The sequence below is a fragment of the Rhopilema esculentum genome, chromosome 6 (assembly GCF_057945365.1).
Source record: "Rhopilema esculentum isolate cy_ngs chromosome 6, ASM5794536v1, whole genome shotgun sequence".
In the NCBI taxonomy this organism is placed as follows: domain Eukaryota; kingdom Metazoa; phylum Cnidaria; class Scyphozoa; order Rhizostomeae; family Rhizostomatidae; genus Rhopilema; species Rhopilema esculentum.
Window position 1 is genome coordinate 9661600 of NC_142820.1, and position 27665 is coordinate 9689264.

Consider the following 27665-nt stretch of genomic DNA (forward strand, 5'->3'; position numbering starts at 1 on the left):
TTATCCCCGTGAAATAGGTATGGTGATGATATTGTTCGTGCAAATTAAACTTTGTTTAAACACGGTTAGCTAAGCAAATATGTTGGAAAGAAAAAAGAGTACTTAGCCGTTCTAAGCTTACCTCATAGCTTTACTTTACTGTGGCATTGTATATATCCTATCTGTTCTTTTTCTTTTGTGTGCTTCCGCCAACAATAACCAAACAAGTTTTGGTTACCGAAAAATTTGAAGATAGCACAAAATAGCGGAAACTTAGCACACTGAAGCGCTTTTTGACGTCGGACAGTGACCAAAGCGTTTGATTGGTTCTTTTGTTTTTTACCAATCAGCCACCAATCTATCGAGGGCCAATCAAACGCATCTTTCGTCAGCTCACGCTGTTTTCGATCCACAAATCGGTGATATATGTCCTAGCGTTAGTACGAATGCCTTACACGATTTAAGGTTACGGTAAACGTTTTCTGGATAAAAAAATCAATTTTTCGATTTTTTCACATTCAAGTAGCCGTGCTTTTAAGGCACACAATGATACCAAATTTGAAACTAACAGACATTTTGGAAAAAATTGAAAAAATCCCATGTAAACGAAGGTTTCTATAATTTCTTTATCAAAACTTTTAGTTGAGGTCTGAAAATCTCTTGACCTATTAAGCCGATTATCGTTGCTTTGCGGTTGTAGTCGCATGTCTCATTTACAATATCGCGTGGCACATCCATCTATCCCATGTACGGCTGTGTTTATTTAACCAGGCTTATTGATCTTAAAGCTTCAAGTGACATTGACCCGGATTATACTGTGGTTTACGTGTGTACCTCCTTTGCAAGTGCAATCAGTAGAATCCCGTTTTCTCCGGCCTTACAATTCCTCTACATACAGGTACGAAAAAGCTATTTTATACCCAAGGAACCAATCGAATGGCTCAAAAATTTGCACACGGCCAGGACAGATGTCGGGTAAGCAAAGAATGTCTCAAAATTTTTTGTATTTGCTCTGGTCCGTCTTTTATAGCCAAATACAGCTATGAGAGGAAAGAAAAATTGTTTGATATGTGCATCGAATGATGTATAGTTAATGGTTTGGCTTTTAGGGAAAGAAAACCAAATACTGTGTCAAAAAACGTTTACCGTAACCTTAACAAGAAATTGACTTTGGGAAAGTCTACACCTGGATACATTATTTCACCCTGCTTTCGGTCACTATCCGAGGTTAATACCCTGAAGAGTAACGGACGAAAATGCTCCAGTATACTATGCTGCCGCTATTTCGTACCATCTCCAAATTACATATGTTACACTGCATTTATTTTCAACGAATGGCAGGCACCGCTTTCCATTCTAACAGTGGGTGGGCTGAAAAGAGCGTGATCGAGAATTTTCAGGTTACGCCCTTTAGAATGCCGGAAGACGCCCTTTTTAAAAACTTTTTGCTTCTTTCCACTTATTTTTGATAAACAGCCCGATTCAGAAAATATATCAATTACTTTAAATATAGATTTAACAAGCTAAAACACGAAGAAAATGAACGAAAAGGGTTCGCAATCAAGAAAAACTACTACTTTCTAGAATTCTTTAGAGTAAACTTTCCAAAGTTGCGTTACAGTGAACTTTCTCAAAACTGCCTAACCTATTATTGCGGTTATACCTCAGGTGTGTTAAATTTCGTGGTGTATTATAATTCGCGCGTACTTGAATTCGCGCATTTTAAATTCGCGCACAAATCTTTCATATTTTCGCGCAATCTTGAATTCGCGCACACGAGAAAGTAGACAGGATGATACAACAATTCAGATCAAAAAAATTATATTTTTGAACGTTTCTCTTGCCTAGAAGTAACCTTTTTATAAGAATGGGACTTCATACCGGCGCTCTTTTGCTAAGAAATCTATAATCCCAGCCCTCTCAAATCCTTTGACAGCTATATCTGGTCGGTTTTGCATGCGGTCATAAAAGGATGTCAACCACTTTGCCTGTATCGGCTTCAAAATACTGATTTTCAAGTTTACTTTGACGTGTTCTGCTTTATAACCATTTTGAATTTGCTGCTGGACTTGTTCTGCAAACCAGTTTTGGGACTCTTTACGGAGAAACGCTTCGCAACTTCTGTTCACTGTGAGATCAAGGGGCTGGTAAACATGGGTCATGTTGTTTGGCACTGGAACCATCTTTCCGTTATTTGTAAGCACCAACTGCTTCACATCTTCAGTCCATTGGCCCTTGAAAACATCGGCTAGCAAAAGCCACTCTTGATTTTTTCTCAGTTGTAGCTCTTCTCTCTTCTTTTCTACATATGGCACTAACATTTTCAGCACCTTTTTTGTGGATTTCTCTTCATTGGACCAATAGTTTTCAGTGTGTGTGATGTGGAATTCCTTTGGAAAGGTGTAGTCCGGATGACAACGATTAGCGTTTCCTTGATAAATCAGCTTCCAATCAAGCTTAAGTTTCCACTTAAGCTTATTACAAACATGCCAGTTATTTGTCTTTTGTCTGTCGAATTTGTTTTCGATTTTTTCCTTTCTTTGCCGTAGTTTATTGAAAAACAGGAAAAAATGTAAGGGCTGTTTGGTCCAAGTTTATAATTAAATCGTCTGGTATTTTATGCGCATTCACAATATCAAATATGGCCTTATGAAAAGAAACCCAACTTCTTTAAGGAGACCCGGAGCGACTGCTGCCTTGGATGTAGTTGCTTTTATTTTACTATAGCCAAGTCGAAGAAGTATAGACTGGGCCCAACTCTGTAAGAAATTATATGGTATGACGTACTACAGTAGTTGGTGCTGTTGTTGTCATTTAATGTACACGTGAAGGATGCGTTAGAAATGAGATTTGAGTTGAAGTTGATTAGAGAAGACAGAATTAGAACGGATCGAATTTGGAACCTAAGTTAGAATTTACGGGATTATACAGTCCTCTATTGGAATTAGAATTGGAGCCTTAACAATATATCGTTTTCTTTCTTATCCTTTATCTACTACCTGTAGTACTGAACTTGAGCTACCAGCGTATATAGCGATTTCGCAGAAACTTTTGCTAAAATCGATGTGGCCACCGTTTTCTGTCAAAAGGGTTCTGTCATTTGCGAGTGTTATCCCTCTTGCTATCGAGACTGTGTAAGATTATCCGGTATATAACAACGAAAGAACACCCCAACTCGAACTTCAATACTCCATTTTGTATTCTCACGTATAACATCACATAACAAACCGGGCGCATGCCCAATATAACATAAATACGAGGCTAATAACGTCACAATTTTCCTCCAACAAAAGAATAAACAGAACAGTAACATAATAAAATAATTGTTTTTAAAGTTTGCTAATCAGAAGTTGTGACCAGCGAGGTAGTCAGGCCGAATTACCTTCCTGCCACTCCTTGTCTTTACTGGCTGGTAAAAGTTCAATTGCCTGTGATCAAATCTGGTCTCAGCAGGTCTGGCGGCTGCTGTCTCTTCTTCAGTGGCAACAGGTCTTGAGTGAGGTGCCTCTTGCGGATCAAATTGCTCCATTTCAGATTGGTGATCTTCATAAGGTCGAGCCACTGCTTCTCGTTCCTTTCTGGGGAAAACGATTAAATCTTCTTCATCTGCGTAGAACGGCTCTTTGGTTTTACGTAGAAACTTTCGATTTCGTCTGAAGATTCTTCCATCTTCGGTTTTTACATTATAAGATCTTACACCAACTTGCTCTATGACACATCCTTTGATCCAGCGGTTCTATCATAATTTCTTGGCTTTATCCGGACTACATCATCCTTCCTTATAATACTTTGATTGTATCTCTTTCCTCTTTCGAAGTTGTTCTTGGACACCAGTGACAACCTTTGGTTTAAGGAGCTTCTTCGACATGGGAAGCAGTGTTTTAGCTCGTCTGCTAAAAATACGCCAGGAAGGCGAGCTTTCCGTCCCCTCAGACGGCGTGTTTCGCCATTCTAGTAGCACAAGATAGAAATCATTGCCAGATTCAGTCGCTTTTTTCATTAGCATCTTTGCAGTTTTGACGGCATTTTCTGCTTTGCCATTACTTTGTGCGTACTCTGGCGAGCTTAGCTCGGTGGTAAATTCATATTCCTTGGCAAAATCCAGAAATTCTTTAGAGGAGAAAGGTACATTGTCACTCGTGAGCTTATCTGGTATGCCATGAGTAGAGAAGTGTCCCTTGAGCTTCTTCTTAATTTCCCCAGCAGTTTTGTAAAATAGACGATCTATCTCAAAGTAGTTGGAGTAGCAATCCACAGTACAGAGGAAGTCTTTGTTGCTGACTTTGAAAATGTCAGCCGCAATTTTTTGCCAGGGGCGGCTTGGGATTTCACGAGGAATAAGAGGCTCTCTGGCCTGGTTGTTTTGGAATGTGTTACAGATTTCACATTTCGAGATGAAGTCGATAAGATCTTTGTTCATGCCAGGCCAGTAAACTGCTTCTCTGGCTCTTCTGAGGCAGCTCTGTATTCCTCTGTGTGTTACATGCAGTTTATCCCGGATCTTTTTGCGCAGTGTTTCTGGAACAACTGCTCTCTGACCCTTGAATATTACGTCATCCTGTGTTGCTAGCTCGTTTCTAATTGAGAAGTATGGATGAATACATCGAGGAAGGGTCTCTTTTCTTTCTGGCCACCCATTCAAAATTATTTCTTTCAGTGATTGTAAAGTGCTGTCACATTTGGTTTCTCGCTGTATTTCCTTCAGCTGTGGCTCAGAGATGGGGAGATAATTTGACATGTGGATAGTTTCGACTTCCTCTTCAGTTACGGACTTTTGTCTCTAACTTGTCGGCAGGTATGCACGAGAGAGTGTGTCTGCTAGAACAATTTAATTGCCAGGTATATAGCAGATTTTAACATCGTATGATTGCAATCTTAGTAGCAGAGGCAAGTGGTTTGCTGACGAATGAGACAAGTGATTTGTGATCCGTCCAAAGTGTAATCTCTCTGCCATAGACATAGGTATGGTGATGTTCCACTCCAAATACTTGTGCAAGCAGCTCCTTCTCTATTTGGCTGTAATTTTGCTCTGCAAGGGTGATGGCTCTGCTTGTAGATGACACGGGACGTCCCTCTTGCATGAGCACGAAACCAAGCCCCTTTGATGATGCATCAGCCTCGCCTTCTGTTACTGCCTTATGGTCAAAATACTTTAGCACTGGTGCCTCGCAAATTGCCTTTTGTATGTCAGCAAAAGACTTGTCGTGATCTTTTCCCCATACCCATGGTGCATCTTTGTGGGTCAAATTTCTCAGAGGTTCGCATACTTCAGATTGTCTGGGAAGAAACTTGGCCAGGTATTTCACCATGCCAATGAACCTTTGTACACCAGCGACATCTTTCGGCTTGCTCATCTTTGTGATGGCTTCAACTTTTGCGGGGTCTATCTTAAGACCATTCTGTGTAAGTGTATGACCAATGAAGGAAACTTCATCGCACTTGAACTTGAATTTGTCTTTGTTCATCTTGATGTTTTTTTGTTGACAACGTTTCAAAAGTGCCAGCATGTTAATTTCATGATTTTTGACAGCTTCTTCGTATGTTTCTCCTCTTCCGGTAACAAGAGCATCGTCAGCGACTGCATACACCCCAGATAGGCCTTCAATGCACTGATCAAATTTTGCTGAATACCTTGACACCTTCTAACTCTGGTAGCACATCCTCAATCAGCGATAACGGATAATGATTTCTTTTCAATGCTTTGTTGAGGTGTTGTGGATCGATGCACACCCTCAGTTTCCCATTTGGTTTTTCTGCAATGACGAAATTTGATACCCAATCTGTTGGACTTGTAACTTTCTGAATGACATGAAGATTTTCCAGCCTTTCCAATTTAGTCTTGAGTTTTGCTTTAAGAGCGATTGGTACTCTGCAAGGCGGCATGACAACAGGGGTTTGTGACTCATCAACATCTAAGTGCAACTTGCCTGCCATGTGACCCAGACCTTCAAAGACATCTCCAAAACGGTTCTCTATATCTGCAATACTGAGAGAAGCCTCTGCGTTAGTCGATAAAACTGTTTCCATGACAACCGTTGGTTGTTCCTGTTGATGTGTACTGTTTGAAGCAATACTGTTAGAGCTAACATTATCTGCATTTGCGTTAAAGATATTAGCATAATTAACAGTCAGTAGTCCCATCTTTTGTGCTGCATTAGCTCCTAATAATGGTACATGGTCACCTTTTACAACAACAAATCTGACAGTGTACTCAGTCTGGTTCTTTGAGTTTACTAGAGATGAGATCGAGCAGAAGGCAGGCAGACAGCAAATTCAATTCAACAACCAAGATTTTAGTGATATTAACATTTAAAGTAATAGTACAACGCGAATTTCGCGAAAAATAGTACAACGCGAATTTAAATACACCCAAGGTAGCCCCTGCTAGCCCAATGGATGCGCAGTGCCTTGCTAATGCTCTGGACATGAATATCCTTTCACAACAAAATGACATTAAGGGTTTTCGCCGATATTCGTTTTTCAACAGTTTAACAAATTTATACAAACTTTCAAAAGCGTAACAAATTTCTGTTATTCTTTTCTTCGTAAACATATGCTTATGAGGCATGCCTTTAAACAACTAAAAACTCACTTTGTTTGTGCCTTAAACTTACAAAAGTTAGCCATTATAAAGTGTATGCCTAATGTAGATGTATTTTTACCAGAGGCTTATTTTTTTAAAGGTTTAATGTGTGAATTGATATTATTTTACTAGCAAATCGGACTTGCCCTTCATTTATTGCAGTTAGGTCTTCACATTTTCTTAAAAATATTATAGTCACTCTGGTGGGCGGCAAGCGTAACTCAGAACAAAGTTAGTATAGTATACTGCATTTCATTTCTTACTGCGTGAATAGTGATGTTATGTTGGACATTATAAAGTTTAAAAATGATTACGTCACAGAAATCTATTTTTAGAATTTCTAGATTTTGACCACATAACCTGAAAGAGCATTCCAAAATGCCTCTGAATGCGCAAAATCAGTGAAATGCGATACCAATTGGCTGTGATACAGCAACATTAGCACGGTAAAATAATGGCTCTCCGTTTGCAAACCTTTCGCTGGGCATGTCTAACCCAATAGCAGTTATAGTGATATTTCGTGGTATTCTTTAAGGTTACGTTGCCAGAATTGAATGAATGAATGAAAGTATATTTTGATGACGTCACACTTTGGTACTCCCGTTCTTGGCATGGTCTTCTGTTTTTATGTATTTTATGAAGCATGCGTTCGCTGCTCTTAATTATTAGAAATACCACTTCGTCGTGAAACGTTGTGAGCATCACAATAAACCCCCTATTCAAAATTTGAGCTGAAAACCTTTTCTGTGTGTCAATGTGTCTCTGAGAATTCTTAACCTTTTAGTTTTTTATTAATGACAGATCACGTTCCTGAAGTGTTTTGTTGCAAAAGTCAATTCTATTCACGGATAAATGTCTTTTTTAGCAGCTCCAGTGAAACATTTTTCATGAATCAAATTCTGTAAGCTTCCGTTTTCGAAGAGTACCGTTTTATGTATCGTAACTGAACATTAATGTTTTGCATATCTTGATTTTAAGAATTCGAATTTCTTGACTGAATGTAACATGGAAAGCGTCTTCCGAGAGTCCATGACACCGAATAACTAGGCTCAAGATGACCGAAAGTTAAAGATATTCCAACTGGCTGAGACTAGTGTCCGATCGCTAGATACAACCAATTTGATATTCTACATTTATGCATGTTACATAATTTTGCTTTAAACTTGAAACAGATAAAATGTAGTATATAAAGGCTGAAAATAAGTTATAGATTAGGAACGATTAAAGAAAACTTCGAAGCTGAAACTTTAAGAATCAGAAGTCGCAAAACCGCAATCGGCATTGAACTAATGCTCATCCGCACATAAACGACCAAGTACCCGGTTATAAGAAAAAGGAAATATTGCTAGAAGCAACTGGATGACATGTTTTTATGCCTTTATCCAGTTTCTCAGAACAAGAACACAGGCACGTAAATAACAGGGGGGCGTGGGGGGCGTAACGCCCCCCCCCAAAGTTTGGAAAATCCAGTTACAGTTGGAAAACGTAACGGTTGACTTGGAATTTTTTTCTTAAGACCAAACTTGTGAATTTTATATTTTAAGAAGTTTTTTTATTTTAAATATAAAAATTCTAAACATTAAAATTCACAGGCTGAAGCTGACCCATCCAATCGTTTTCTATTGTGAATCCCGTCTCCACTGGATCCAAATTGCACACTTGCCCCGTTTTCTTTTTCTTTCTTTCTGACGGGAGTTGAATCAAATTACGAACAGGCAAGGTGAACTTACGGATAAGAAACTTGAAACTTACAGTTTGGAATAATAATACCCGCATTGATCAGAAAATATTAGAGTGGGAATGTTTTTAGAAACTACGAGTAGTTAATTCAATAAAAGATTAAGAATCTTTCAGTACTAAAAATTCTCAACGCTTCTTATAAAAAACGAGTTTATGCTAAACTCCCCCTGTTATTTGTTAATGTCCTTGAGTCCTTATCATAAATTCCTATGACAAAACTGCTGTGGAGCAAGAACACATTGCAAAAACTGCAGTAGAAGTATTTGATCAAAGAAGAGTATTTCATCTTTCGAATCAGGCATATGCACAAGTTTGTTCTCAAATCATCATTTCAATTGTAAAGAACGAAAAGGCATTTGGCCCTCTGAAAAGTTTAAAGGTAGTTTTCTTCGATCAAGAACGAAAATAAAAGGCCCAAATTCTTGGTGCTTCTATATCGTGAAAAAATGTATTTTAGATAAGATTGATCTGCGCCAATTGATTAATTGATCAATTTAGATAAAATTGATCAATTGATCTGAAAGAATACTACTAATCATTAAGTATATCTAATACTGGTTTTGCTTAAATGTTGCTTGACTTCTTACAGTATGTTTAATGTTTGTTTCATGTTAATCAAATTTTAGAGATTTAGGCTTTTATGCTTTAGGCTAATTATTGAGTAAAGATTTGGTAATTATAAAGAAAATAGAACTATGGTGTTCGGGCTATTTACAAATATCAATTTGGTAGGTACAACAGATCTACTCGTCGAATGAAAAATTTATCACTTAAAGTTGGAATTTTCATACTTCCACGCCCCCCCAAAATTAGCAACTTGTTTTCGTCCCTGCAAGAACAAGCTGCAGCGTTGATCCAAACCTTGCTGGGTATCTATTGACTGTCTCTTTTCTTTGAAACGCATCCACATCCTTAAAGCTGCATGTGTACGGTTGTGTACGGTTAAAGGCATTGAGTCATGATAAAATGGATTGGGTATACCCTAAGTGCCAAAATCCGCTGAGTCGTGATTTTCATGACTGCCATGCTATTGGTTGACCTGGAACTGATCACATGAACTCACCTCGTACTGATTGACAAAGCAATTTTCATCAATAGCAAGTTGTCAACAACGGATGCAAATATCACATGAAACAGCAGCGATCACGCCGAAACCAAATGACCATGACTCAATGCCTTTAAAGACGTAAGACGCGTGCTAAAGCTGCAATCCGCTAAAAAACATTTCCTAGGCCGTACGAAGAAATAGGGACCTCGAGGCCGTGAAGCCGTTATTTAATTTAAAGTTTCCCTATTAAAATATTGTATACTGTTTCGATTCTTCTAAGATGTTGGTATTCGTAGCTACAGCCTCGACGATTGAGAATAGGCTTTTGATAATTTGTTTCTTTTAGAAGGTTCTTGAGAAGTAGGAACTTTGTCGACATGTCATTGTTGAAATTATTGTGGATTGTCTTCTCCACGGTGCTACCATTTTTGTGTCATTCTTATAGGCAGCTGGTGAAAACTGGTATGTCACAATTTTCTTAAGTATAGTTAGGCCATTTTGTTAGATACCCCTTAGCCCATTCATTGTTAGGACTTTCTCTATTTTCTTTTTTGCATATCATTAGCTGTGGCATACCTCTCGTTCATACGACATATGTCTCGCGTCATAGCATTGTCTCATGTTAGCGACGCCCCCTTCCATTGTTTATGTTGTAGGTGCGGGATTTTCCCAGCATTGCTTAGGCCTAGTCATAGGTTACTCATTCTCATCCCTATGTTGTTGTTCTACTATTTGCGTAGTTTTCTATCATTTTTGCATACATTTGATTTAGATATGTTACTTTCTTTTAATTGTTATCGGTAAGTTACCATAATCATCGTGTATTGCTAATTTTAGATTCCATTCGTACATATATACAAGTTGTAGTTTAAGTAGAGTCAGTTGGATAGAGACAGGAGAAGCTATTTGAACGAAACTCTGTCACTCGTCATAAGGCTTTAGGTTAGGTTAGGGCCTAGTATTCTTCGTATGTTTTATTTGTATTTAGGTGTCTGAGTTATAAACAGTTTTCTCTGGTGTTTTACTCTCTGGGTTTGTGACAGGTATTTCTTTGATTAGCCACCGTCAGTTTTTACAGACCCGTTCACAGGCCCGTCGAGAACAACACAAAGAAAGATGAAGCCGTTGATGACATTATTAAACTGTAGTTGTCAATGTTGTTGTTGTTGTTGTTGCTGTTGTTGATGTTATTGTTATTTACCTGGTTATAATTTTGGGCCCTTTCAGCTCGGGGTCTGGGCACTTTGCCCCCCTGCCCCCTCTCAGCGGGTCTGAATGTTCATATTTGCGGGAAATTCGCCACGCTATTGCTATCAAAAAATAAGTCGTTATGCATCACAAAACACTGTTCGTGTATCTTTGTCTTCAGGACAAGCCATGGAAATAAATCCTTTCCTTCAATGAAGATCTTGCTAGCCAATTGGTTTTACAAAAAGCAACATGGTTGTGGCTTTTAAAACAAAAGGATATCAATCAAATCTTATCGAAACTTTAAGTGTTTTTTTTAAGCAAGCAGTCGTGTAGAATGTGTTTGTGTAGTCCTTCACAGATCAATGTTTCGGTTGTTGATGGTTCTCTGTTTATACGAAATTCAGTGGCGAATGAAACAATTGAAAATTATTAACCAATGAATTGCAGCTTTCTTTAATCCCGGAGGGCATAATTGAAATCTGTGGTTCTCGTATCGCTAGTTGAAAAAAGGTTTAGCGCACCATATGTGATTTTAAGTTTTCTTGGGAATGACGCCACACGTTGAATTGTGTCATAATATATATTTAGCATAAAGGATGCAGGCACGCACACAAATGCAAGATCGCTCCTCCTATTTGAGTACTTCGATTCGTCATCATGATTGCCCACGTGTAATTGTATTTAGTATATGCATGGCTGGTTGTGACGTCAAGAAAGTCAAACCTCTCTTCTCGAAACTAGATCTGTCCTACTATGTACACACTGCGTATCTTTACTATTGCCTATTCAATGGAATCTGAAAATTAGGTATTTAATCTGAATAGCTAAACAAACGGAAAATCATAATAGGAATTATGCGTTGTTTCAAAGTTGGATTACCATAACGAATTGGCTTGTGCAAGAAGCTGTTGTCGTAAGCCGGGTTCTAAGTAAATTAACATGAATGATTGACATTTGATAAAGAAGCTAATGTTTACAAGCAGCCAGCAGATTGTTTGCAATCGCTTTTACGTTGGTTCAAGAAACATTGACGTTATTTCAAAGACAACTAGTCTACTAGACACCGCTACAACGACTAACGATGTTTTCAGCTGGACTTTCTGGGTGTGATTTTGATTCATTTATGTGATATAGGTTTTCATACCAATAAGGAACAGAAGCCGCAAATTTATTGAGTTATCCTAGTTGAAGGACAGGTGCGTGCAAAGGAAATCTCAATTGACCATTAATCCTTTGCTTGCAGGCCTGTGTGGATCTTCGCTCTTGCTCCCAACGACCGAACTGGTTTTTTTTTCAGTTAATCGAGGTAAAGAAACAGAACCTATCGCTTATCCAATTCGATATCTCGATGAACCTTATAGATGTAAAAACATACAATGAAGTTTGATTGAGTTGGTGAGTAGAGGTTTCCAGATTATCACTGTGGAATTGGAATGAAGAATATATGAAATAGTGCGTTGTGATAAATTGTGGACGCGAGAAGGAATTGCAACATTTCAATTCAAGTTGATGTCGATCAGAAGTCAAGAAATATTTCGATAACAAATAAGTTCGTCCATTCGTGTCAGGTTTAGCCAGTAAGCTATCTACTCTGCTAAGCTGTCGACAATTACTGTAAACACTGTTATTACAAAACTCAAGGTTTGTTCGTGTTAAATTAAATCATACACCTGCTAATTTATTTAACGGTATAAACACAGACGCATTGGCAGCTAAAGTCTTTGGAGAATTATTCTGAATAATCGTTCATATTGCTTATGGATTCGCTCTGATTACATATTTGTCTGGTCTAACCCGTATCTGGAGTATTGTTGCTAGAACTTAGCAATATCATGTTTCTATTTTTGACCTATTGTTGATCGCCATGTCAGCCACAAATGCAAAAACGAACGTCAATTACTCGACCCAAAACGGTCACAATACTACAGAGGAAAACGAGGAAGAAAGCCAAAGGGAAAAACTAACGAAAATGTGGGTCGAAAGCCAGATCCGTGGCAAGCAGCTGATGACTTCAGGAACCTTGCCCAAAAGAGAGGCGTTTGAAAATCGCCGTCTGAGAAATTTCCATAATCCTTCTGCAAAAGCCGATGGCAACGGAAATCAGGGAGAGGATCGGTATAACCTGCAAGAAGAACAGCGTAGCCTAAGTCATAAAGAGCAATGTTATGAAATCGATATACAAAAAGGAGAATTGGATACAGATCTTGATAATGATATATTTACAGATCTATCTGGAATGACACTTCATCAGAAAATTGAAGCCCTTCAATTATCCAGAGATGGACTGCATCTTCCGTTAATATCAAAATCACCCTTCACGTCACCTGTCGGTTCGCCGGCGCTTTTCCCACGAAACAGCTTTATGAACGGTGCCGACACTTCGCCGGCCTCTTCTTCAGGAAATTCACCCCAGATCTCGCCAAGAATTAAACTAAATAGCTCGTTGCCAAGAAATTTCAGAGATCAATTTTCAAGAGAGACACGATCACTACCTGGCAGCCCCGTATTTCGTAGGGGTAAAGCAATGCAGCCAGCTGATCCGTTGGATAAAACAACTGCACAAAATAACGATTCGTTTAGGGGAGACCAACAGGATCCGGAGCTCATTTTAAGTTCAAGGCACAGAGATGTTTCTCCTCAAGGAAGAACGGGGCTGGCATCGCGAGAAAGCCTTACGGCGAACAAGCTTTCTTTCAGCAATGCAAGAACAAATCTAAGACGACCAGGGACACCAATAGCCAGAGATCTTCGACCTAGCTTGGGTTTAGGGCAATTTTCTAGGTCCTTGTCGGACTTGAATTCCATCAGGGAGGCAGACTCAGAAACGAAAGTAAAACGTAGCAGACCTCTGCTGCTGCCTAGCATTGGAAATTAATTACATTTTCAACATTTACTGGAAGATAACTACTTGGATATGTCAAGATTATCAAGACAAAAGAGAATTGAGTTTAAAGACAGTAGAATCCAGGCATAACTCATCTTGCTTCAAGGAAGTATAGGACAAATTTTCTGAGATTTCATTTTAGAAACTAACATCTTTTTCAGAGCATTCAATAATTTATTTTCATCTCTTATCAAACCCAAGGTACCCAACAGGGTTTTGATTACCCTATCTTGCAACAAAGGGCATTGCTGGATACTTTTTTGGGGGATCCGGCGTTGTAGGATACCTAAAGTTTGTTTTTTTAACGAATTTATTTTTATCACCTTAGTGTTCGCTGGGATATCGTTAATAATTTAGATCAAGTTTTTCACCCAAATTTTCGAGCAAATTATCTTTGAAATCAAAAGTTTTGTTCTCTAATGGAGTATGCAGCAAATTTCGTTTGCTACCAAATCAAATATCATATTTGCAAATAATGAGCGTAGCATGACCCCAGAAGCCATCACATTCTTACTGCTTTTTATTTGCGGTCAATATTGAGTTCATCAGTAGCTTTGTATTATAATGGCTGTTTGACCTTTTAGTACAGGTTATAGCAGTGACAGAGTAAACCTCCAAGGTGACGTCGGGTGGTTAATCAGACCACGCCCATTTGATAGTAAGAAGACCCTTTGAAAACAAGCAGCCCTAATATAGCTTTATTTTGCTTACGCGGTAGCAGTTTCAAAATCCTAAGGAAAAATTACGATTCTTCTCGCAAATATTACCATTCCCCTGATACTTTTTTGTAGGATTTAAGCGAATCGTAGAATCGTCCGGCCCAGGATTTAGAGACACTCTCTTATCTTGGCTCTGCCCCTGTTGTGACAATGCCATGGTATCGTCGTGACTCAATTCTGTCAATGTTTAATGTTTGACCTTTTTGTCAACTTACAAAGTCAACTTAAAATCTTAACTTCAATTTTTAACTGAATTATTTATTGCTAAATACAGTACTGTTATCAAACTGTCAAAGCTGTCATTTTTTAGTACCTGATCCTTTTCAAGGAGATTTGCCACTCACGAAGCCCCTTACCGTCATAAGTTCCATAAGCCCCTTACCATGCCTCCTTAATCTGAATGGTGAAGTCCATTTGACGTGACTAACTTTTCTAACCTAAACAAATTAATATAATGTGTAATATAATGAGATAATATAATGTGTAAGAACAATAGCAAAAACGTTAGCTTTAGAAATAAATACGAAAGGTGGCTGCGACATGAAAATTCCAAGAATATGAAGAAATGAAGAAAATGCAAACTTGAAAAGTACCTCAAGGATAAACCCGATTCATTTCTGATGAAAGAGTAAACAATGTATACATGATCTCGTATGATCGATATCTCTAAAAATTTCGCTGATCTCTTTGTTCCTTGGATGCCCCCACTTCCAATTAAAAGCGCCCTAAAATCACAACAGGATTGTCTGAATTTTAAGACCCTCCGATGTACGCAATTTTCTTGTATGATGTGAATGTATAGATGGAGATTTATAGTTAGAAGGAAAATCGTCCAACAGTAACATTCGCCAGAAACAATGGCTTAATGAGATTAAATGAAATATTAAGCAGTATTTCTGAGAATTTGCTCACTTTTTAAAGAACTTCTGTCAATTCTATAGAACAGCTCCTCTGTTTACCAATTTTATTTGACTAACCATTTTAGATAAGAGGCGAAGAGAATCGAAACGAAAACAGAGAAAATGCGTAGCAGTGCTTACTTTCGTTTCCTACTGTTGAAACGCGGAACGGAATCGCTAAACGATTCTAGACAAAGATCGTATGCCTGCTTCTTGGGGCAAAACGGGTAGGAATTTCATGTGGTTGATTCTCTTGCCCACCCTTATTTAACCTTATCTATTTTCTTAGTACTCTTGAGACCGCTTTGGCACGTACAACGCATTGGTACTGATCTTATTAATAACCTCACTGGCGTAAATTTCCCACTCAGAACTCACTTAGCCTCTAGAGAATTTATGACAACTACCTTACTCTAGCATTTAATAGCACAAAAGTAAATACCCACGTGTCTCTTCCTCTTGAGAAAAATCGTCTTATAAGCAGGGCTTAGAAGAACGACTAGAGAATAACATTATAACAGAATTTAAAAGAATTGGAGTGAAAATAATAAAACAGACAACTTTTATCAGAATGTTTGGTAAGCAAACCTTTCAATTTAGTTTTCTTTTTGAAAAGAAATTAATGATGAACAGATAACATAAGCTATAAGGCTGGTGGACACTAGTTTCATTTAGGCCGTCAAAATGAGCTTGCTTTGCCGTTGATGTTATCAAAATCCAGTAAACTTATTGTTTTTTCATTAGAAAAGATATCTTAAGATTTAGATTGTCTTACAATATATTCAAAAGCTATAAGAGTTTGCCATAAGATACTGCCATACGTTTTAAGTGCGGTATAAGACTTGGCTCAAACTATCCGGCCTTTGTGTTCCAAAGAAGACAGGCTCTTGCAAGTTCTCCTGGTTGAAAGGGTATAAAGCAATCCGTTCAAGCCAATATTGAAACTAAGGGTTTTATGTAGGCATGTTGCAGATTGACTGTGTAAATTTACATTGATTAACGCAACTATAGAAAATGGGAAGATCGTAAACTGCAATAGCGACATATTTTGTTCTATTTACATGACTAAAGTCTTTTAAAAAGCCGTTCATCGTATACCCAGTATTCATATCAATTTCTTGAAATGCTAGATTTCTTGCTTTTTGTTGAAGAAACAGTATAAAGTAGATTGTAAGTAGATTACAGCGGACAATGATCTGACCTCCCTCTTTTGCTTAAAATCGTTTTCACTGAAATTAAGCGGATCTACCGGGCTAATCATTTTTATAATCCAGTCTCTTGCAACGTAAGCTGCGCCATTACACCTGCAATAGTTCCAAATGAGGGGCAGTAATCGGGACGAAATATACTATTCGGCAAAAAATTATTAAACAAGGATTGTCGAAGGAAAGGATTTGGTAGTAAAGTTGGATGCATATAAAGCAAAATTATCGTCAACTATAAGATGTAAAGAAAGATGAAATGAAATGACATTTCTAGGTAGCAGTTGGAGAGGGAGTGTGAAAATAGTGACATTGGTATGGACACACACTTGTGAATAGTTTCAACTCGTTTCGATTTTCTGAAAATGCTTGTCATTGATATTCCGCAAAGTACAATCACGTGTGTGGATACACCCCATACTGGGATACTGTTATCTCGAAGGTGTGTCTTCCTAGCTACGAAAAGGAGCCAAAGACTTTTACACTGAGTAGAGATTTGACAAGATCTTATTTTTTACAAGCACAAAGGATTGCAAAACCAAGTTTTTTTATCCCCTATTTCTATCGCTATTCTTTTACTTCAAGTTTACGAAAGAGTTGGATAGATAACATCAATGTACGCAAGGGGCAACACACTGCTTAAAATCACGTACTCTCTCAAGAATAATCACACTTTAATCACAAATGAATCACATTAATAAAAAAAACAAATTAATCATATAGTATATCATTAATCATAAAAGTTACTTGAAATAAATATTAGAATCCTTGCCAACTTTTATCCGGATTTGTTCTTGAAAAAATCAATATTTAGAATTTTTCCTTTCACACTTTCCCAATCTTTTCATGAACACGTTGGAAAGTCTGCAAACACACGCTCGAGAACAACAAGCTTTTATAAGTACCCTGCAATGGAGCAAAAAAATGAAGGCCTCGTTATGATGCCGGGGTCACTGAAACAACCATTGCTGTTTTTGTTGCCCAAATGCCACCGAAGTTGATCTGACCACGCCTGATAGCAGTCATTTTTCACCCATTGCTAGAGGGGCGGATCCAGACAGTTCCAATTTCGCAGTTGCAGCTGTTATATTTATGGGAAATGATTTATGTCAGATTCTTACAATTTCCACAGATAAAGTTTGATAATCAGGTTCCATACTTCTGGAACTTGTAATTTTTTATATCGGTGAAAGTTTCAGGAAAGACAGTTTAATTTCCCAATAGCGATACTACTTGCAGGGTGTTCAACAACTGTTCACTGTTTTTTCATTCCATCCAGGCTATTTGGATCCATATTGGTAATGCTATTGTTAAGGAAAGATAGCTTTTTTGATGCATATTCAAATTCTTATGACGAAAGTTGACGGCCAGCAGAAAAGAGCACATGCATTTGTCTTAATGTCTCATTCAAAGTGATCAACAACTCTTCACTGTTTTTCATTCCAGGCTATTTGCTTTCATGTTGCTAATGCTAATGTTCAGGAAAGATAGCTCTTTTGATACAAATTCAAATTCTTATGACGAAAGTTGACGGCCAACAGAAAAGAGCACATGCATTTATCTTAATGTCTCATTCAAAGTGATCAACAACTCTTCACTGTTTTTCATTCCAGGCTATTTGCTTCCATGTTGCTAATGCTAATGTTCAGGAAAGATAGCTCTTTTGATACAAATTCAAATTCTTATGACGAAAGTTGACGGCCCACAGAAAAGAGCACGTGCATTAATGTTTTTCACAAGGTGTTCAACAACTGTTCACTGTTTTTTTTATTCCAGGCTATTTGCTTCCACATTGCTAATGCTAATGTTCAGAAAAGTTTGCTCTTTTGATACAAATTCAAATTCTTATGACGAAAGTTGACGGCCAACAGAAAAGAGCACATGCATTTGTCTTAATGTCTCATTCAAAGTGATCAACAACTCTTCACTGTTTTTCATTCCAGGCTATTTGCTTCCATGTTGCTAATGCTAATGCTCAGGAAAGATAGCTCTTTTGATACAAATTCAAATTCTTATGACAAAAGTTGACGGCCCACAGAAAAGAGCACATGCATTTGTCTTAATGTCTCATTCAAAGTGATCAACAACTCTTCACTGTTTTTCATCCCAGGCTATTTGCTTCCATGTTGCTAATGCTAATGCTCAGGAAAGATAGCTCTTTTGATACAAATTCAAATTCTTATGACGAAAATTGACGGCCAACAGAAAAGAGCACATGCATTTGTCTTAATGTCTCATTCAAAGTGATCAACAACTCTTCACTGTTTTTCATTCCAGGCTATTTGCTTCCATGTTGCTAATGCTAATGCTCAGGAAAGATAGCTCTTTTGATGCAAATTCTTATGACAAAAGTTGACGGCCCACAGAAAAGAGCACATGCATTTGTCTTAATGTCTCATTCAAAGTGATCAACAACTCTTCACTGTTTTTCATTCCAGGCTATTTGCTTCCATGTTGCTAATGCTAATGCTCAGGAAAGATAGCTCTTTTGATACAAATTCAAATTCTTATGACGAAAATTGACGGCCAACAGAAAAGAGCACATGCATTTGTCTTAATGTCTCATTCAAAGTGATCAACAACTTTTCAGTTTTTCACTTCAAGCCACTGACACCAACCTATAATACTGATTTAATATTTTGCTAATGCTGCTGTTCAGAAAATATATCTCTATTTTTAGTTTGCACCTTTTTCGTTTGCAAATCTGCAACTTTCAAATTTTTTTCTGGATCCACCCCTGTGCTGAACTGCTAATTTTTTTTCTTAATTTCATATAGCGTGTTGCAAAATCGTTGACGACGTTTATTGAGCATGAAACTATTTGAGAGCACTTTTGAATCTATGATTCAGTTTCTAAAGAATCAAAAATTAATAAAAATAATTAATCACTTTTATCACTAAAAATCAAATTTATCACACACAAAATTGATTTAATCACAAATTAATCACTAGTGATTATCAATCTCGTACACCATTTTCAAGAGTGATTTGCCCCTCGAACGCACGAGCCTTTACTGTTTGACAGAGGTGCCACCAATGTATAATACATTCTCTCTTTAAAATAATGACATTTATATGAGTATTCAGGCTCCGAAATATCCATCTTTTAAGAATATTGTAAGAATGTTGCTCAACCTCAGCTTGATATTTGCGTCTGTTTTTCAGCTTGTGCCTGTCTTACAGTTGTTTACTGTTATAATGGCTAAAACCTCTAAATCCTATCATTACCTTTAAATTACATAAAACTGCTTTGCTATGTTCACGTGAAACCATTTGAACAATACGATACGAAGAACATACAAAACGAAAATATCTTTACGATATTGAAGCTGGAAAATTCTTGGTATGTTTAATAGACTGTTCTTCGCCATTTACCCACAAAGCCAAATGTCCATATCTCGAAATAACAAAACTGTTATATTCTCAGGGTTGGCAAGCCGAGTTAGAGATTTTATCTTACACTTTTGTTAGCCGTCAGTAGAATCATTTTTCTTTTACAGAGAAAGCTTATCGTATTTATATCGAAAAAGTAAAGCAGGCTCTGGTTAGAAAACCTACCATAAATGTGAGCTGGTCTTGAATAAAGGCCTATGCCTGTACACATCCTCAATGATACGTTAATCCTTATCTAAGACCAAAAACCATCTGTTATATCGACCAGGTAAAAAAAATAAGCTGGCTCATTACCAGCTAATAAACATCCGTAACAGAGAATACACCAAAAGTAAACCAGGTAAACAAACTATCATTTTATCTGAAAGTCTTACAATATTATATTTTAAGCAATGTCTACAAATCAGATCGACTAAGCCTCGGTCCTTTTTTCTCTTTCCTTTTGGTTTTCTTTCGACTTTCTTTGCTTTTTTGGGTCTTTTCCATTTTTTCTCTAGCCTCCTACGACAAATAAACAACGTTTCTCATACAAAAGGCACATGTGAAAACAAATTAAATCTAGAGGCATAACCAAGCCGGTTTAGCCGCGAATACAAATTAATTTCGAAACATTATCAATCTCCAGTTCTAAGTTAATGGAGGATGCTTTTATAAAAAGATTTTGTCAAAAAAATTTTCAAAACGCAAGATCTTAGATCTCTTAGAATACGCCTTAGCGTTTCGTCACCCCTCCACAAGTGTTGCATGACACTTATTCTCAGGCTTTCTCAAACTAATAGATGCCCAGATGGAGCCACTCGACTATCATTTTTTTCAAGAAACAAAGGCATGTAAAATTTCAAGAGGAGAGAGACAAATAAAACTTTAAACAAAGCCAGGTGTAGGAAAGAAAAGAGCCATCAGAGGTGGGGGATCGAAAATTTTTCGAGGTACCTTACTATAACAAAACCATAAAAAATAATGCTTAGAGCAGCATGAAAAAATACTTTAAGGAAAGCGCCTTCTGTTACCCTTGTTCCTCCTTTTCGGCACAAAAATTCTTTGATAATAGAGAACGAAATTTTTGACTATCCGGATTATATGAGGGTTTAATTCAAGACGGGAGGAGTCTCTGAGTTGTTTTTGTTTAAATGTATGCAACTGATAGAGACGTACTAATAATTCTGTATTTTTAAGCGAATGCTGGCATTTCTAATGAGTGAACAACGAATAGTGGAACTTCCAAAAATAATGACAAAGGAAGATCGAGGAGGCATTGACTGATTTGTCTGAACAATGAATAGTGTGGTCCAAACCAATGAATGAATAGCTCGGTCTAAACCAATCAATGTACTGGTGTTTTGGTCACTGAACAGCTAAATTGATATCAGTATTTCATGAGCCGTTCAAAAATAATGCAAGCAACTGACACACTGCTTTTAAGAGAAAATACGTATGTTGGTAATGATATTCGCTGTACAAGCCGGTAGCATCAGAAAATTTGATTGACTACACAGCCCTTTTCAAAGAATAATCGAGAATTTGCAGTATCAATGTGTTTTCAGATCAATTACGATGACCCATTTCTAAGTGATAAATTCTCGTCAAAAGTAAGAGCCTACGGATACCATTCTCCAAGAAATGGATCCACTTATGTGAACCTGGATAGTTCAAAATATATGAAAAACCTAAATTAATTTTTATCGACATACAATAAAGGCTATATCAAAGAATTGCATTATTGCAAAATTCAGACTTCTTTCTAGCAAAGATTGAGCACACAATTAGAACACAATTAATGTTTATTCTATTTTTAACATATAGCTTAAAGTCCTGAATTTCCAGAGTCGTAAAAGTTAATTATTTTCGAAAATTGGTACAAAGCATAGAAATTCTGGTTATTCCAGTATTTTTTAAAAAAGAAATTAGAATAAATGAAACTTTGGATTTTAATCTGCTCAAGCATTTAACTAAAATAATATTTCTGGGCTAAGTAAATGGAAATATCAAAGTGGCACTGGTATTAAAACTTGATGCCACAGCTCAATCTATTCATGCTTGCTTGCTACATAAAATGTTACAAAAAACATGCTGGATCAAAATAAATCCATCCAGCGACGCTAAGACAGGAGGTTACAATCTTCGTGAGAAACGACGGTGTGGCGACCGAAGCGTGGGACTTCGGGTCTAAAGATGAGTTTATGTGTCTCAATACAATGTAGAACATTTTTTCTCATTTGTGTTGGAGAAAACAAAACATACTCACTTTTATCAGAGTCTCTACTTTGTAAGGATTAATATAATTTGGATCTCTCGGTACCAGATTAAGTTCTTGTGCAACCTGTCATGTGATCAAGAGTAAAGTTTATCAGTTGAAGCAACGCTGTTTTTCTAGCTTGTTTGATAAGAAAGAGAGAGGGGAGCAGATAAAGAATATAGTCAGAAAGGGATTGTTGTCAGTTTTTCGTTAATTTCCTAGCAAACTTTGGGTTTTGAATACAAACCTATCTAAGTGTTCATATGGCAATGTTATGATATGTAAAGGGAACAGCGGAAGATCATTATCGTTGTTTCAAGTTGACAAAAATATCTCGAAATTGGGAACTGATAACTTATGGCTTCGTTGCATAATCAAAGCACACCCTATTTTGATTTTAAAATGAACTTCTATAGGTAATGCTACTGCTTCTGTGCGAACCCTAATAAGTAATTTCATAGGCATCTAAATCAAGAAAACAAAAGCAAAAAAGAACAGATAAATGGAAAAACATTTGATAATCTAACAAAATGATATCTATAGCTAAAAACAATTTAGGTTAAACTTGTAAAGGCAAGTAAGTAAAGTATCAAATATTTATAAAAATAAAGACAGATTGATATAAAATTTACTGACATTGAACAAAAATTGATAAAATAAAATAACGACTTTGTACAAGAGATTAATATTTATTACCAAATATATTAATATATTTATTTGTGATAAACATTCCGTTCTTGTACAAAGTCGTTATTCTATTGCACCAATTTTTGTTTATTACTCGACGTACAACACGCACAATTCCATTGATTATCAATTTGCTGACGTTGATCCAGGTAAATGTAGGCGACGTTACCGACCATGTAAAAACTTTGCTTTTCAGCTAGAGATGTTACCTAACAGCTAACAGCTAATGAAAACAGGGAGGAGGAGTTTGACAGAGATCCCAAACCTTTGCATTAATAAAAACCTTAATAAACATCAATAAATGATAAAAATCAATAACTGAGTAAAAAAATGTTACATGACTGCTTACCAAGGAGAGGAGCTTCTCGTTTGCATTGTCAAAAAGGCCTGTCTCATTGCAAAACCCGACACTCCAATTGACAATAATCTGCCATTCTTTGTTTCTTTTTAGTATCTATTTGCAAAAGCAATGGACAGAACAACATTAGGATACATGTAATATATCAAACGCACCTGGCACATTGGAATTGGAGAAAATAAAACACAAGGAAGAAAAGAAAAGAACAAGTGGTACTTGTTGATAAAGCATATTTAAACACATTAGCACAGGCTACAAGAAGAAAGGTTCTAAATCTACAAATAATGAAGAAAATATCAGTATGATACTATTGCAAAGGATGGTGATCCACGTGATCAGTTTCACACACTATCTAGTAACCAGAGCCGTAACAAAGTCTTTGAAACTTTGAAAAAAATATTTTGCAAAAATATAATTTTGGACTTTAGAGTAACATAATGGGCTGAAAACAAAAAACAGCCATGAGGCTTGTGCAGAAAACATTTTCAAGCAATACCTTATGAGTGATATCTGGAAGCCGTAGTAACATGTCACCTAGGAAAGCTGTGTTCTCCACAACTAGTGCAAGCGCTAAAAGATGAGAGAAGAAATAGACTGTAATTCTGGAAGCAACTGCAAAAAGATTGGCTGGCTCTTATGACAAATAGCAGTGTGGTAACTTAAACTTCAGACATACGATTATGCGCTGCTTTTTTGTAACCAATTCTCAACCAAGTGGATTTTTGTCTATATTGGTATAACTGAGGTCAGATCTTTCCATTATTTTGTTCACCTGATTGAACAGATGGAAATGGCATAGGGAGCCACTTTGGGGCGGGGAATTTTCGATTACCGGTTTCGAGTTCTCTATCAACTGGGGATAATGAATTGTGATGGTAAATGGGGTAATTAAAATTTCCCCACCCAAAAGTGGTACTCCCTGTCAATTCTGTCTGGTCTATGCAAAGCAATCAAAGGAACATTCAGCATTCCCTGATGTTCAAGCACGAGGGCTACTTAATACATTACCTGGGGATGTGCCTGCCAAAAGGTTCTCATGTTCAGCTGAAAAATCTGGGACAGGATTATACATTCGTTTTTTTCTGGCACAGGTATGCCTATTGAAGACACTTTTTGAAGACAAATCTGTCAGGACATGAAAACGAAAATGTTATCTATTTTGAGAGTTATTCTCTAAACTCTTTTTCGGGAATTCAAGAAGAGGCTAATTTTTCAAATCAACTAAGAATTATTTGCAAAATCATGTGAAGGTGACCATCAGTGTTCTGGATTTTATTCCAGAACAGGTGTCATGTTTTCAGACTTTTGTTCCAGGAGAAGGAAATTTCTGGCATAATAAATTTTTCCCTTTCAGGCACATCCCTTCAAGGTAAACCCTTGTTTATAAGATTTTTATAAGAATATCATGCTGCAAATATAGTCTGAATTTTCTTATAAAGTTTTTCAATGGTCTTTATGATGATTCTTTCATTTAATTTTCTGTTGCTAGGAGATTCAATGTACTTAAGGTTTTTCATAGCATCTTTGTCGTGGAACATATGTTCCTGACAATCTTTCTCCCACATGACTGTCTCAACAAAAACAGATGGCAATATAATCCCTCCAAAATGTCATTTCAATAACTTTTTTTGACAAACAAATGTACAAGCAAGCAAGAAAGTAAGCAAGGCTTACTTGGTAATGCAAGTTTGAGCACTGGAGGTTTATAGCTAAACGTAAAGCTGAGCCAAACAAATGCCCCCATTGGATTCTTTGTTAAGCCCACAAATTTCAACAGATTTCAGCTGCCATGAGGTAGGCTGTGGTAAACATAAAGCTAGTAATGAAGTATATTTACCATCAATATTTCTAAGAAAAGATGTTCATAACTAATAACTACTCCTAAGGTCAGTTATCTCTCATAATTATCTGAGAGCTCACTCAAATTCCTCCTTTCATGACAAGTGGCAGAAATTATGGGGGGCAGGGAGGGCTCAGACCTCCTCAATTAGCATTCTAGTTGCAATATTCAGGTTTTTGTTAGATAATTGATATGCCAAAACCCCATCCAACACATGCCCTTGTTTAAAGGTGCAGTGGTGACAGATTTGTGCAGTGATAAAAAGTAAAAGTGTACAGTGCTAAAACTATAACGAAGCAAGCAAATTTTCCATATTTTAGGCAAATTTCCAAACTTTCCATCACTCTGTTTTTAAGGGTCCCACCCAAAAAGCACCTATTTGCATCAAAATATGCAACATTAAATTTTCCTTAAAAAATGTATCATTCAAGATGTTATCTTGTCAGTTAATTGTGGGCCTTATCTCCCAAAAGAAAGCCTGAATTTCTGCCACTGTCCATGACTGACCTTCTGAGAGCTCACTCAAAGCCCTCCTTCCATGGGGCATCACACCAGACCCTTTACTTCTGTCCCCCCCCCCCCCATTTAGTTTACCACGACTAAACTGATTTTTTTACCTTGCAGCTCTTGTTCTTTAGTTGGAAACTCTCCTCCTGGAATGTATGATGACTGTGTTATCTCTAACTTTGAAGAAGCCAAAACCTGTAATAAGATGTGAATAAATTAGCAACAAGAAAATGTACCCTTTCATTCTTGATGAAGTTAATTTATAATTTGATGCAGTTTGGTTTGAAGACAAATAGCTGCTTTAATCACTGCATGGAAGTAAAGAGCCCCGAAAGGAACAATCACTTGAATATGCTTCATTGAGTATCAATGTAAGCAATTGAAAAGGAAGTATTAAATAATACATGAAATAGAGCATACTGCCTTTAAAAATGCTGGGCCAGAAAAAAGCACCTGTTTTTTGCTGGTAACAATTAGCACTGTCCATCAGATCACAAGCATAAGTTGCTTGACTCAAGTACAGAGAAAGAAAACCATTTGTTCTCCAATTTGTTTTTTAATAATTAGACTCAGTGCCCTTACAAGAATAAAAAGGAAAATAAATGTCAGATTTAGATAATGTCCAAGGATTTTGCATTAAATCAATTTTGGTAAAAGTACAAAGACAAATGGTTTAACATTTTCCTGAACTTTGTATTTCTTCAAAATAGACCTTTACTTACATCCAATTGCTCCTTGTTTTTTCTGCTTTCCTACCTATCTCTGATAAAAAATTTACCAAATCCCTAGAGAAACTATATAACTGACTTTCTGGAGAAGGAAGGGTAATAAGACAAATGAAGTAACCTCTAGAATTTTTTCCACAAGGATCTTGACCATCTTGTATTGTTTAGAATAGTCTTTTATTTCTTGCAGTTGCTTCACAGCAATTAGTTGATGTGCTCTTTTCAACTGAAATCCTGAATAGTCTATAAACAATGTGAAGGAATCAATACTGATGGCTTTTGTAAATATTTGCTTAAAAGAATTTGATATCCTTAAAAAAGTATTTTTTCAATGAAGAGCCTTATGCAAAAACTGACTATTGGGGCACCTGAATGGCTATGCACCTCTTGCTGCTTCTTATCAAAGAAAATTTAGATGATGATACTTTTACTGAACGCCTCTCTCTGCAGTTAGAATCATCATCATGTCATTTTATGTTAACCTATTGCTAGTCTCTATGAAACCTTGGGTCTTTTGGATTGCACTCTGCAGGCTATGTGGGAAATTACTGATCTTTTTTTGTTGCAAACTTTTAGAAAAATTGCTAAAAGTTTACACTAAAGCATTTTATAGTAACTTTGCACTAATAAAAAAAATTGATGCTTCAAACTCTAACAACAAGGCAACATGGAGAATTCTTTTGGGAAACTCAAAGACTTTGGTTACTTTTTTACTGCTGCAAGATAGGCAGTTTTCTAATTTTTTGATATTTTAATCAATATTTCACCAAAAGATCTTAATACTTATAATGAACATTGTACAGTTTTTAACTTAGTTTCCGACTGATAACAATATTTTACTTACAGCATCTTTTGTTATATCTATTATGCTTACTGGTGGGTAATATCACCAATCAGTATATTTTTTTCACTTTGTGTTTAAATGGTAATGCAGGAAAATGAAGTATTATGATAAAATCTAACAATCTTCGCTAACAAATCTATGCATATGAGGATTCAACGTCAAAAATGTACACTAAAAATTAAATGACCTTATGTCAAGAAGCGTTACGTGAGAAATGTGTTACTGATGAGTTGAAGTTTTTGCCCCTGTCCCATTTCGTCCATTTAGGACCCTTAGTTTACTTGATGCATTGGCTATATTGTCATATAATGTGAAAATTCAATCAGGGATAAAATCACCGTTTACCAGAATATTAAAAACACTATCAAATTAAAAGGATACAAATGTCTCGTTTTGATATAGAGATATTTTTTATATTCTCCATATTAATAGTTTTTGCTCGATCCATCTGCTCATTATCTCTGATTTTCTCATTGTTCACTGTCTGCCCTCCAAAATCCTTTATTGAATCCGAATTTTTAGCATCCCCTCGTATTTGTTTGGTGTTAAACAATATTAACAGAAACAGCAAAACTGAAGGTGTAATAGCATTCATGATTCTTCCTATTTTTGTTCAAAACCATACGAGTTAAAAAATGTCCCTTGCAAAATTTATTCTTGCTGTTCAGCTGTTTATAACTGCTACTTCAACTTTCATTCAGTGACAATTCCTTGCTCGCTCCACGTGGGACAAGAAGAAAACAACTTTATTTCTTTGAAACTTCACAGTCTCTTTTCGGTTCACTTTTAACGAGGCACGTGTGATCCCGCATAATACCCGCGTAATTATG

General features: G+C 36.7%; 2 protein-coding genes across 2 annotated transcripts; one reads left to right on the forward strand and one right to left on the reverse strand.

The window, feature by feature from the left end:
* The first annotated feature begins 9162 nt into the window (after window positions 1-9162).
* Window positions 9163-25328, forward strand: LOC135686382 (uncharacterized). Its single transcript, XM_089108947.1, has 2 exons — window positions 9163-15621; window positions 23013-25328. The coding sequence occupies exon 1, from the start codon at window positions 12406-12408 to the stop codon at window positions 13414-13416; it is 1011 nt and encodes a 336-aa protein (XP_088965073.1). The 5' UTR covers window positions 9163-12405; the 3' UTR covers window positions 13417-15621; window positions 23013-25328.
* Window positions 19980-27589, reverse strand: LOC135686002 (coiled-coil domain-containing protein 134). Its single transcript, XM_065202144.2, has 7 exons — window positions 27217-27589; window positions 26113-26234; window positions 25377-25461; window positions 23416-23489; window positions 22911-23015; window positions 21884-21958; window positions 19980-20139 (listed from the first exon to the last, which is right to left on the reverse strand). Exons 1-7 carry the CDS (start codon window positions 27428-27430, stop codon window positions 20035-20037), a joined length of 780 nt encoding a protein of 259 aa, XP_065058216.2. The 5' UTR covers window positions 27431-27589; the 3' UTR covers window positions 19980-20034.
* Window positions 27590-27665: the final 76 nt, after the last annotated feature.

Bases quoted from the DNA above. Each gene is read 5' to 3' on its own strand.
- LOC135686382 (XM_089108947.1), top strand. From the start codon at position 12,406: ATGTCAGCCACAAATGCAAAAACGAACGTCAATTACTCGACCCAAAAC.
- LOC135686002 (XM_065202144.2), bottom strand. From the start codon at position 27,430: ATGAATGCTATTACACCTTCAGTTTTGCTGTTTCTGTTAATATTGTTT. The intron at 23,490-25,376 runs GTAAAAAAATCA...CTCATCTTTTAG, and splicing joins TAAAGAACAAGAGCTGCAAG to CGCTTGCACTAGTTGTGGAG. The intron at 23,016-23,415 runs GTATTGCTTGAA...TTTTGCAAATAG, and splicing joins TTCCAGATATCACTCATAAG to ATACTAAAAAGAAACAAAGA.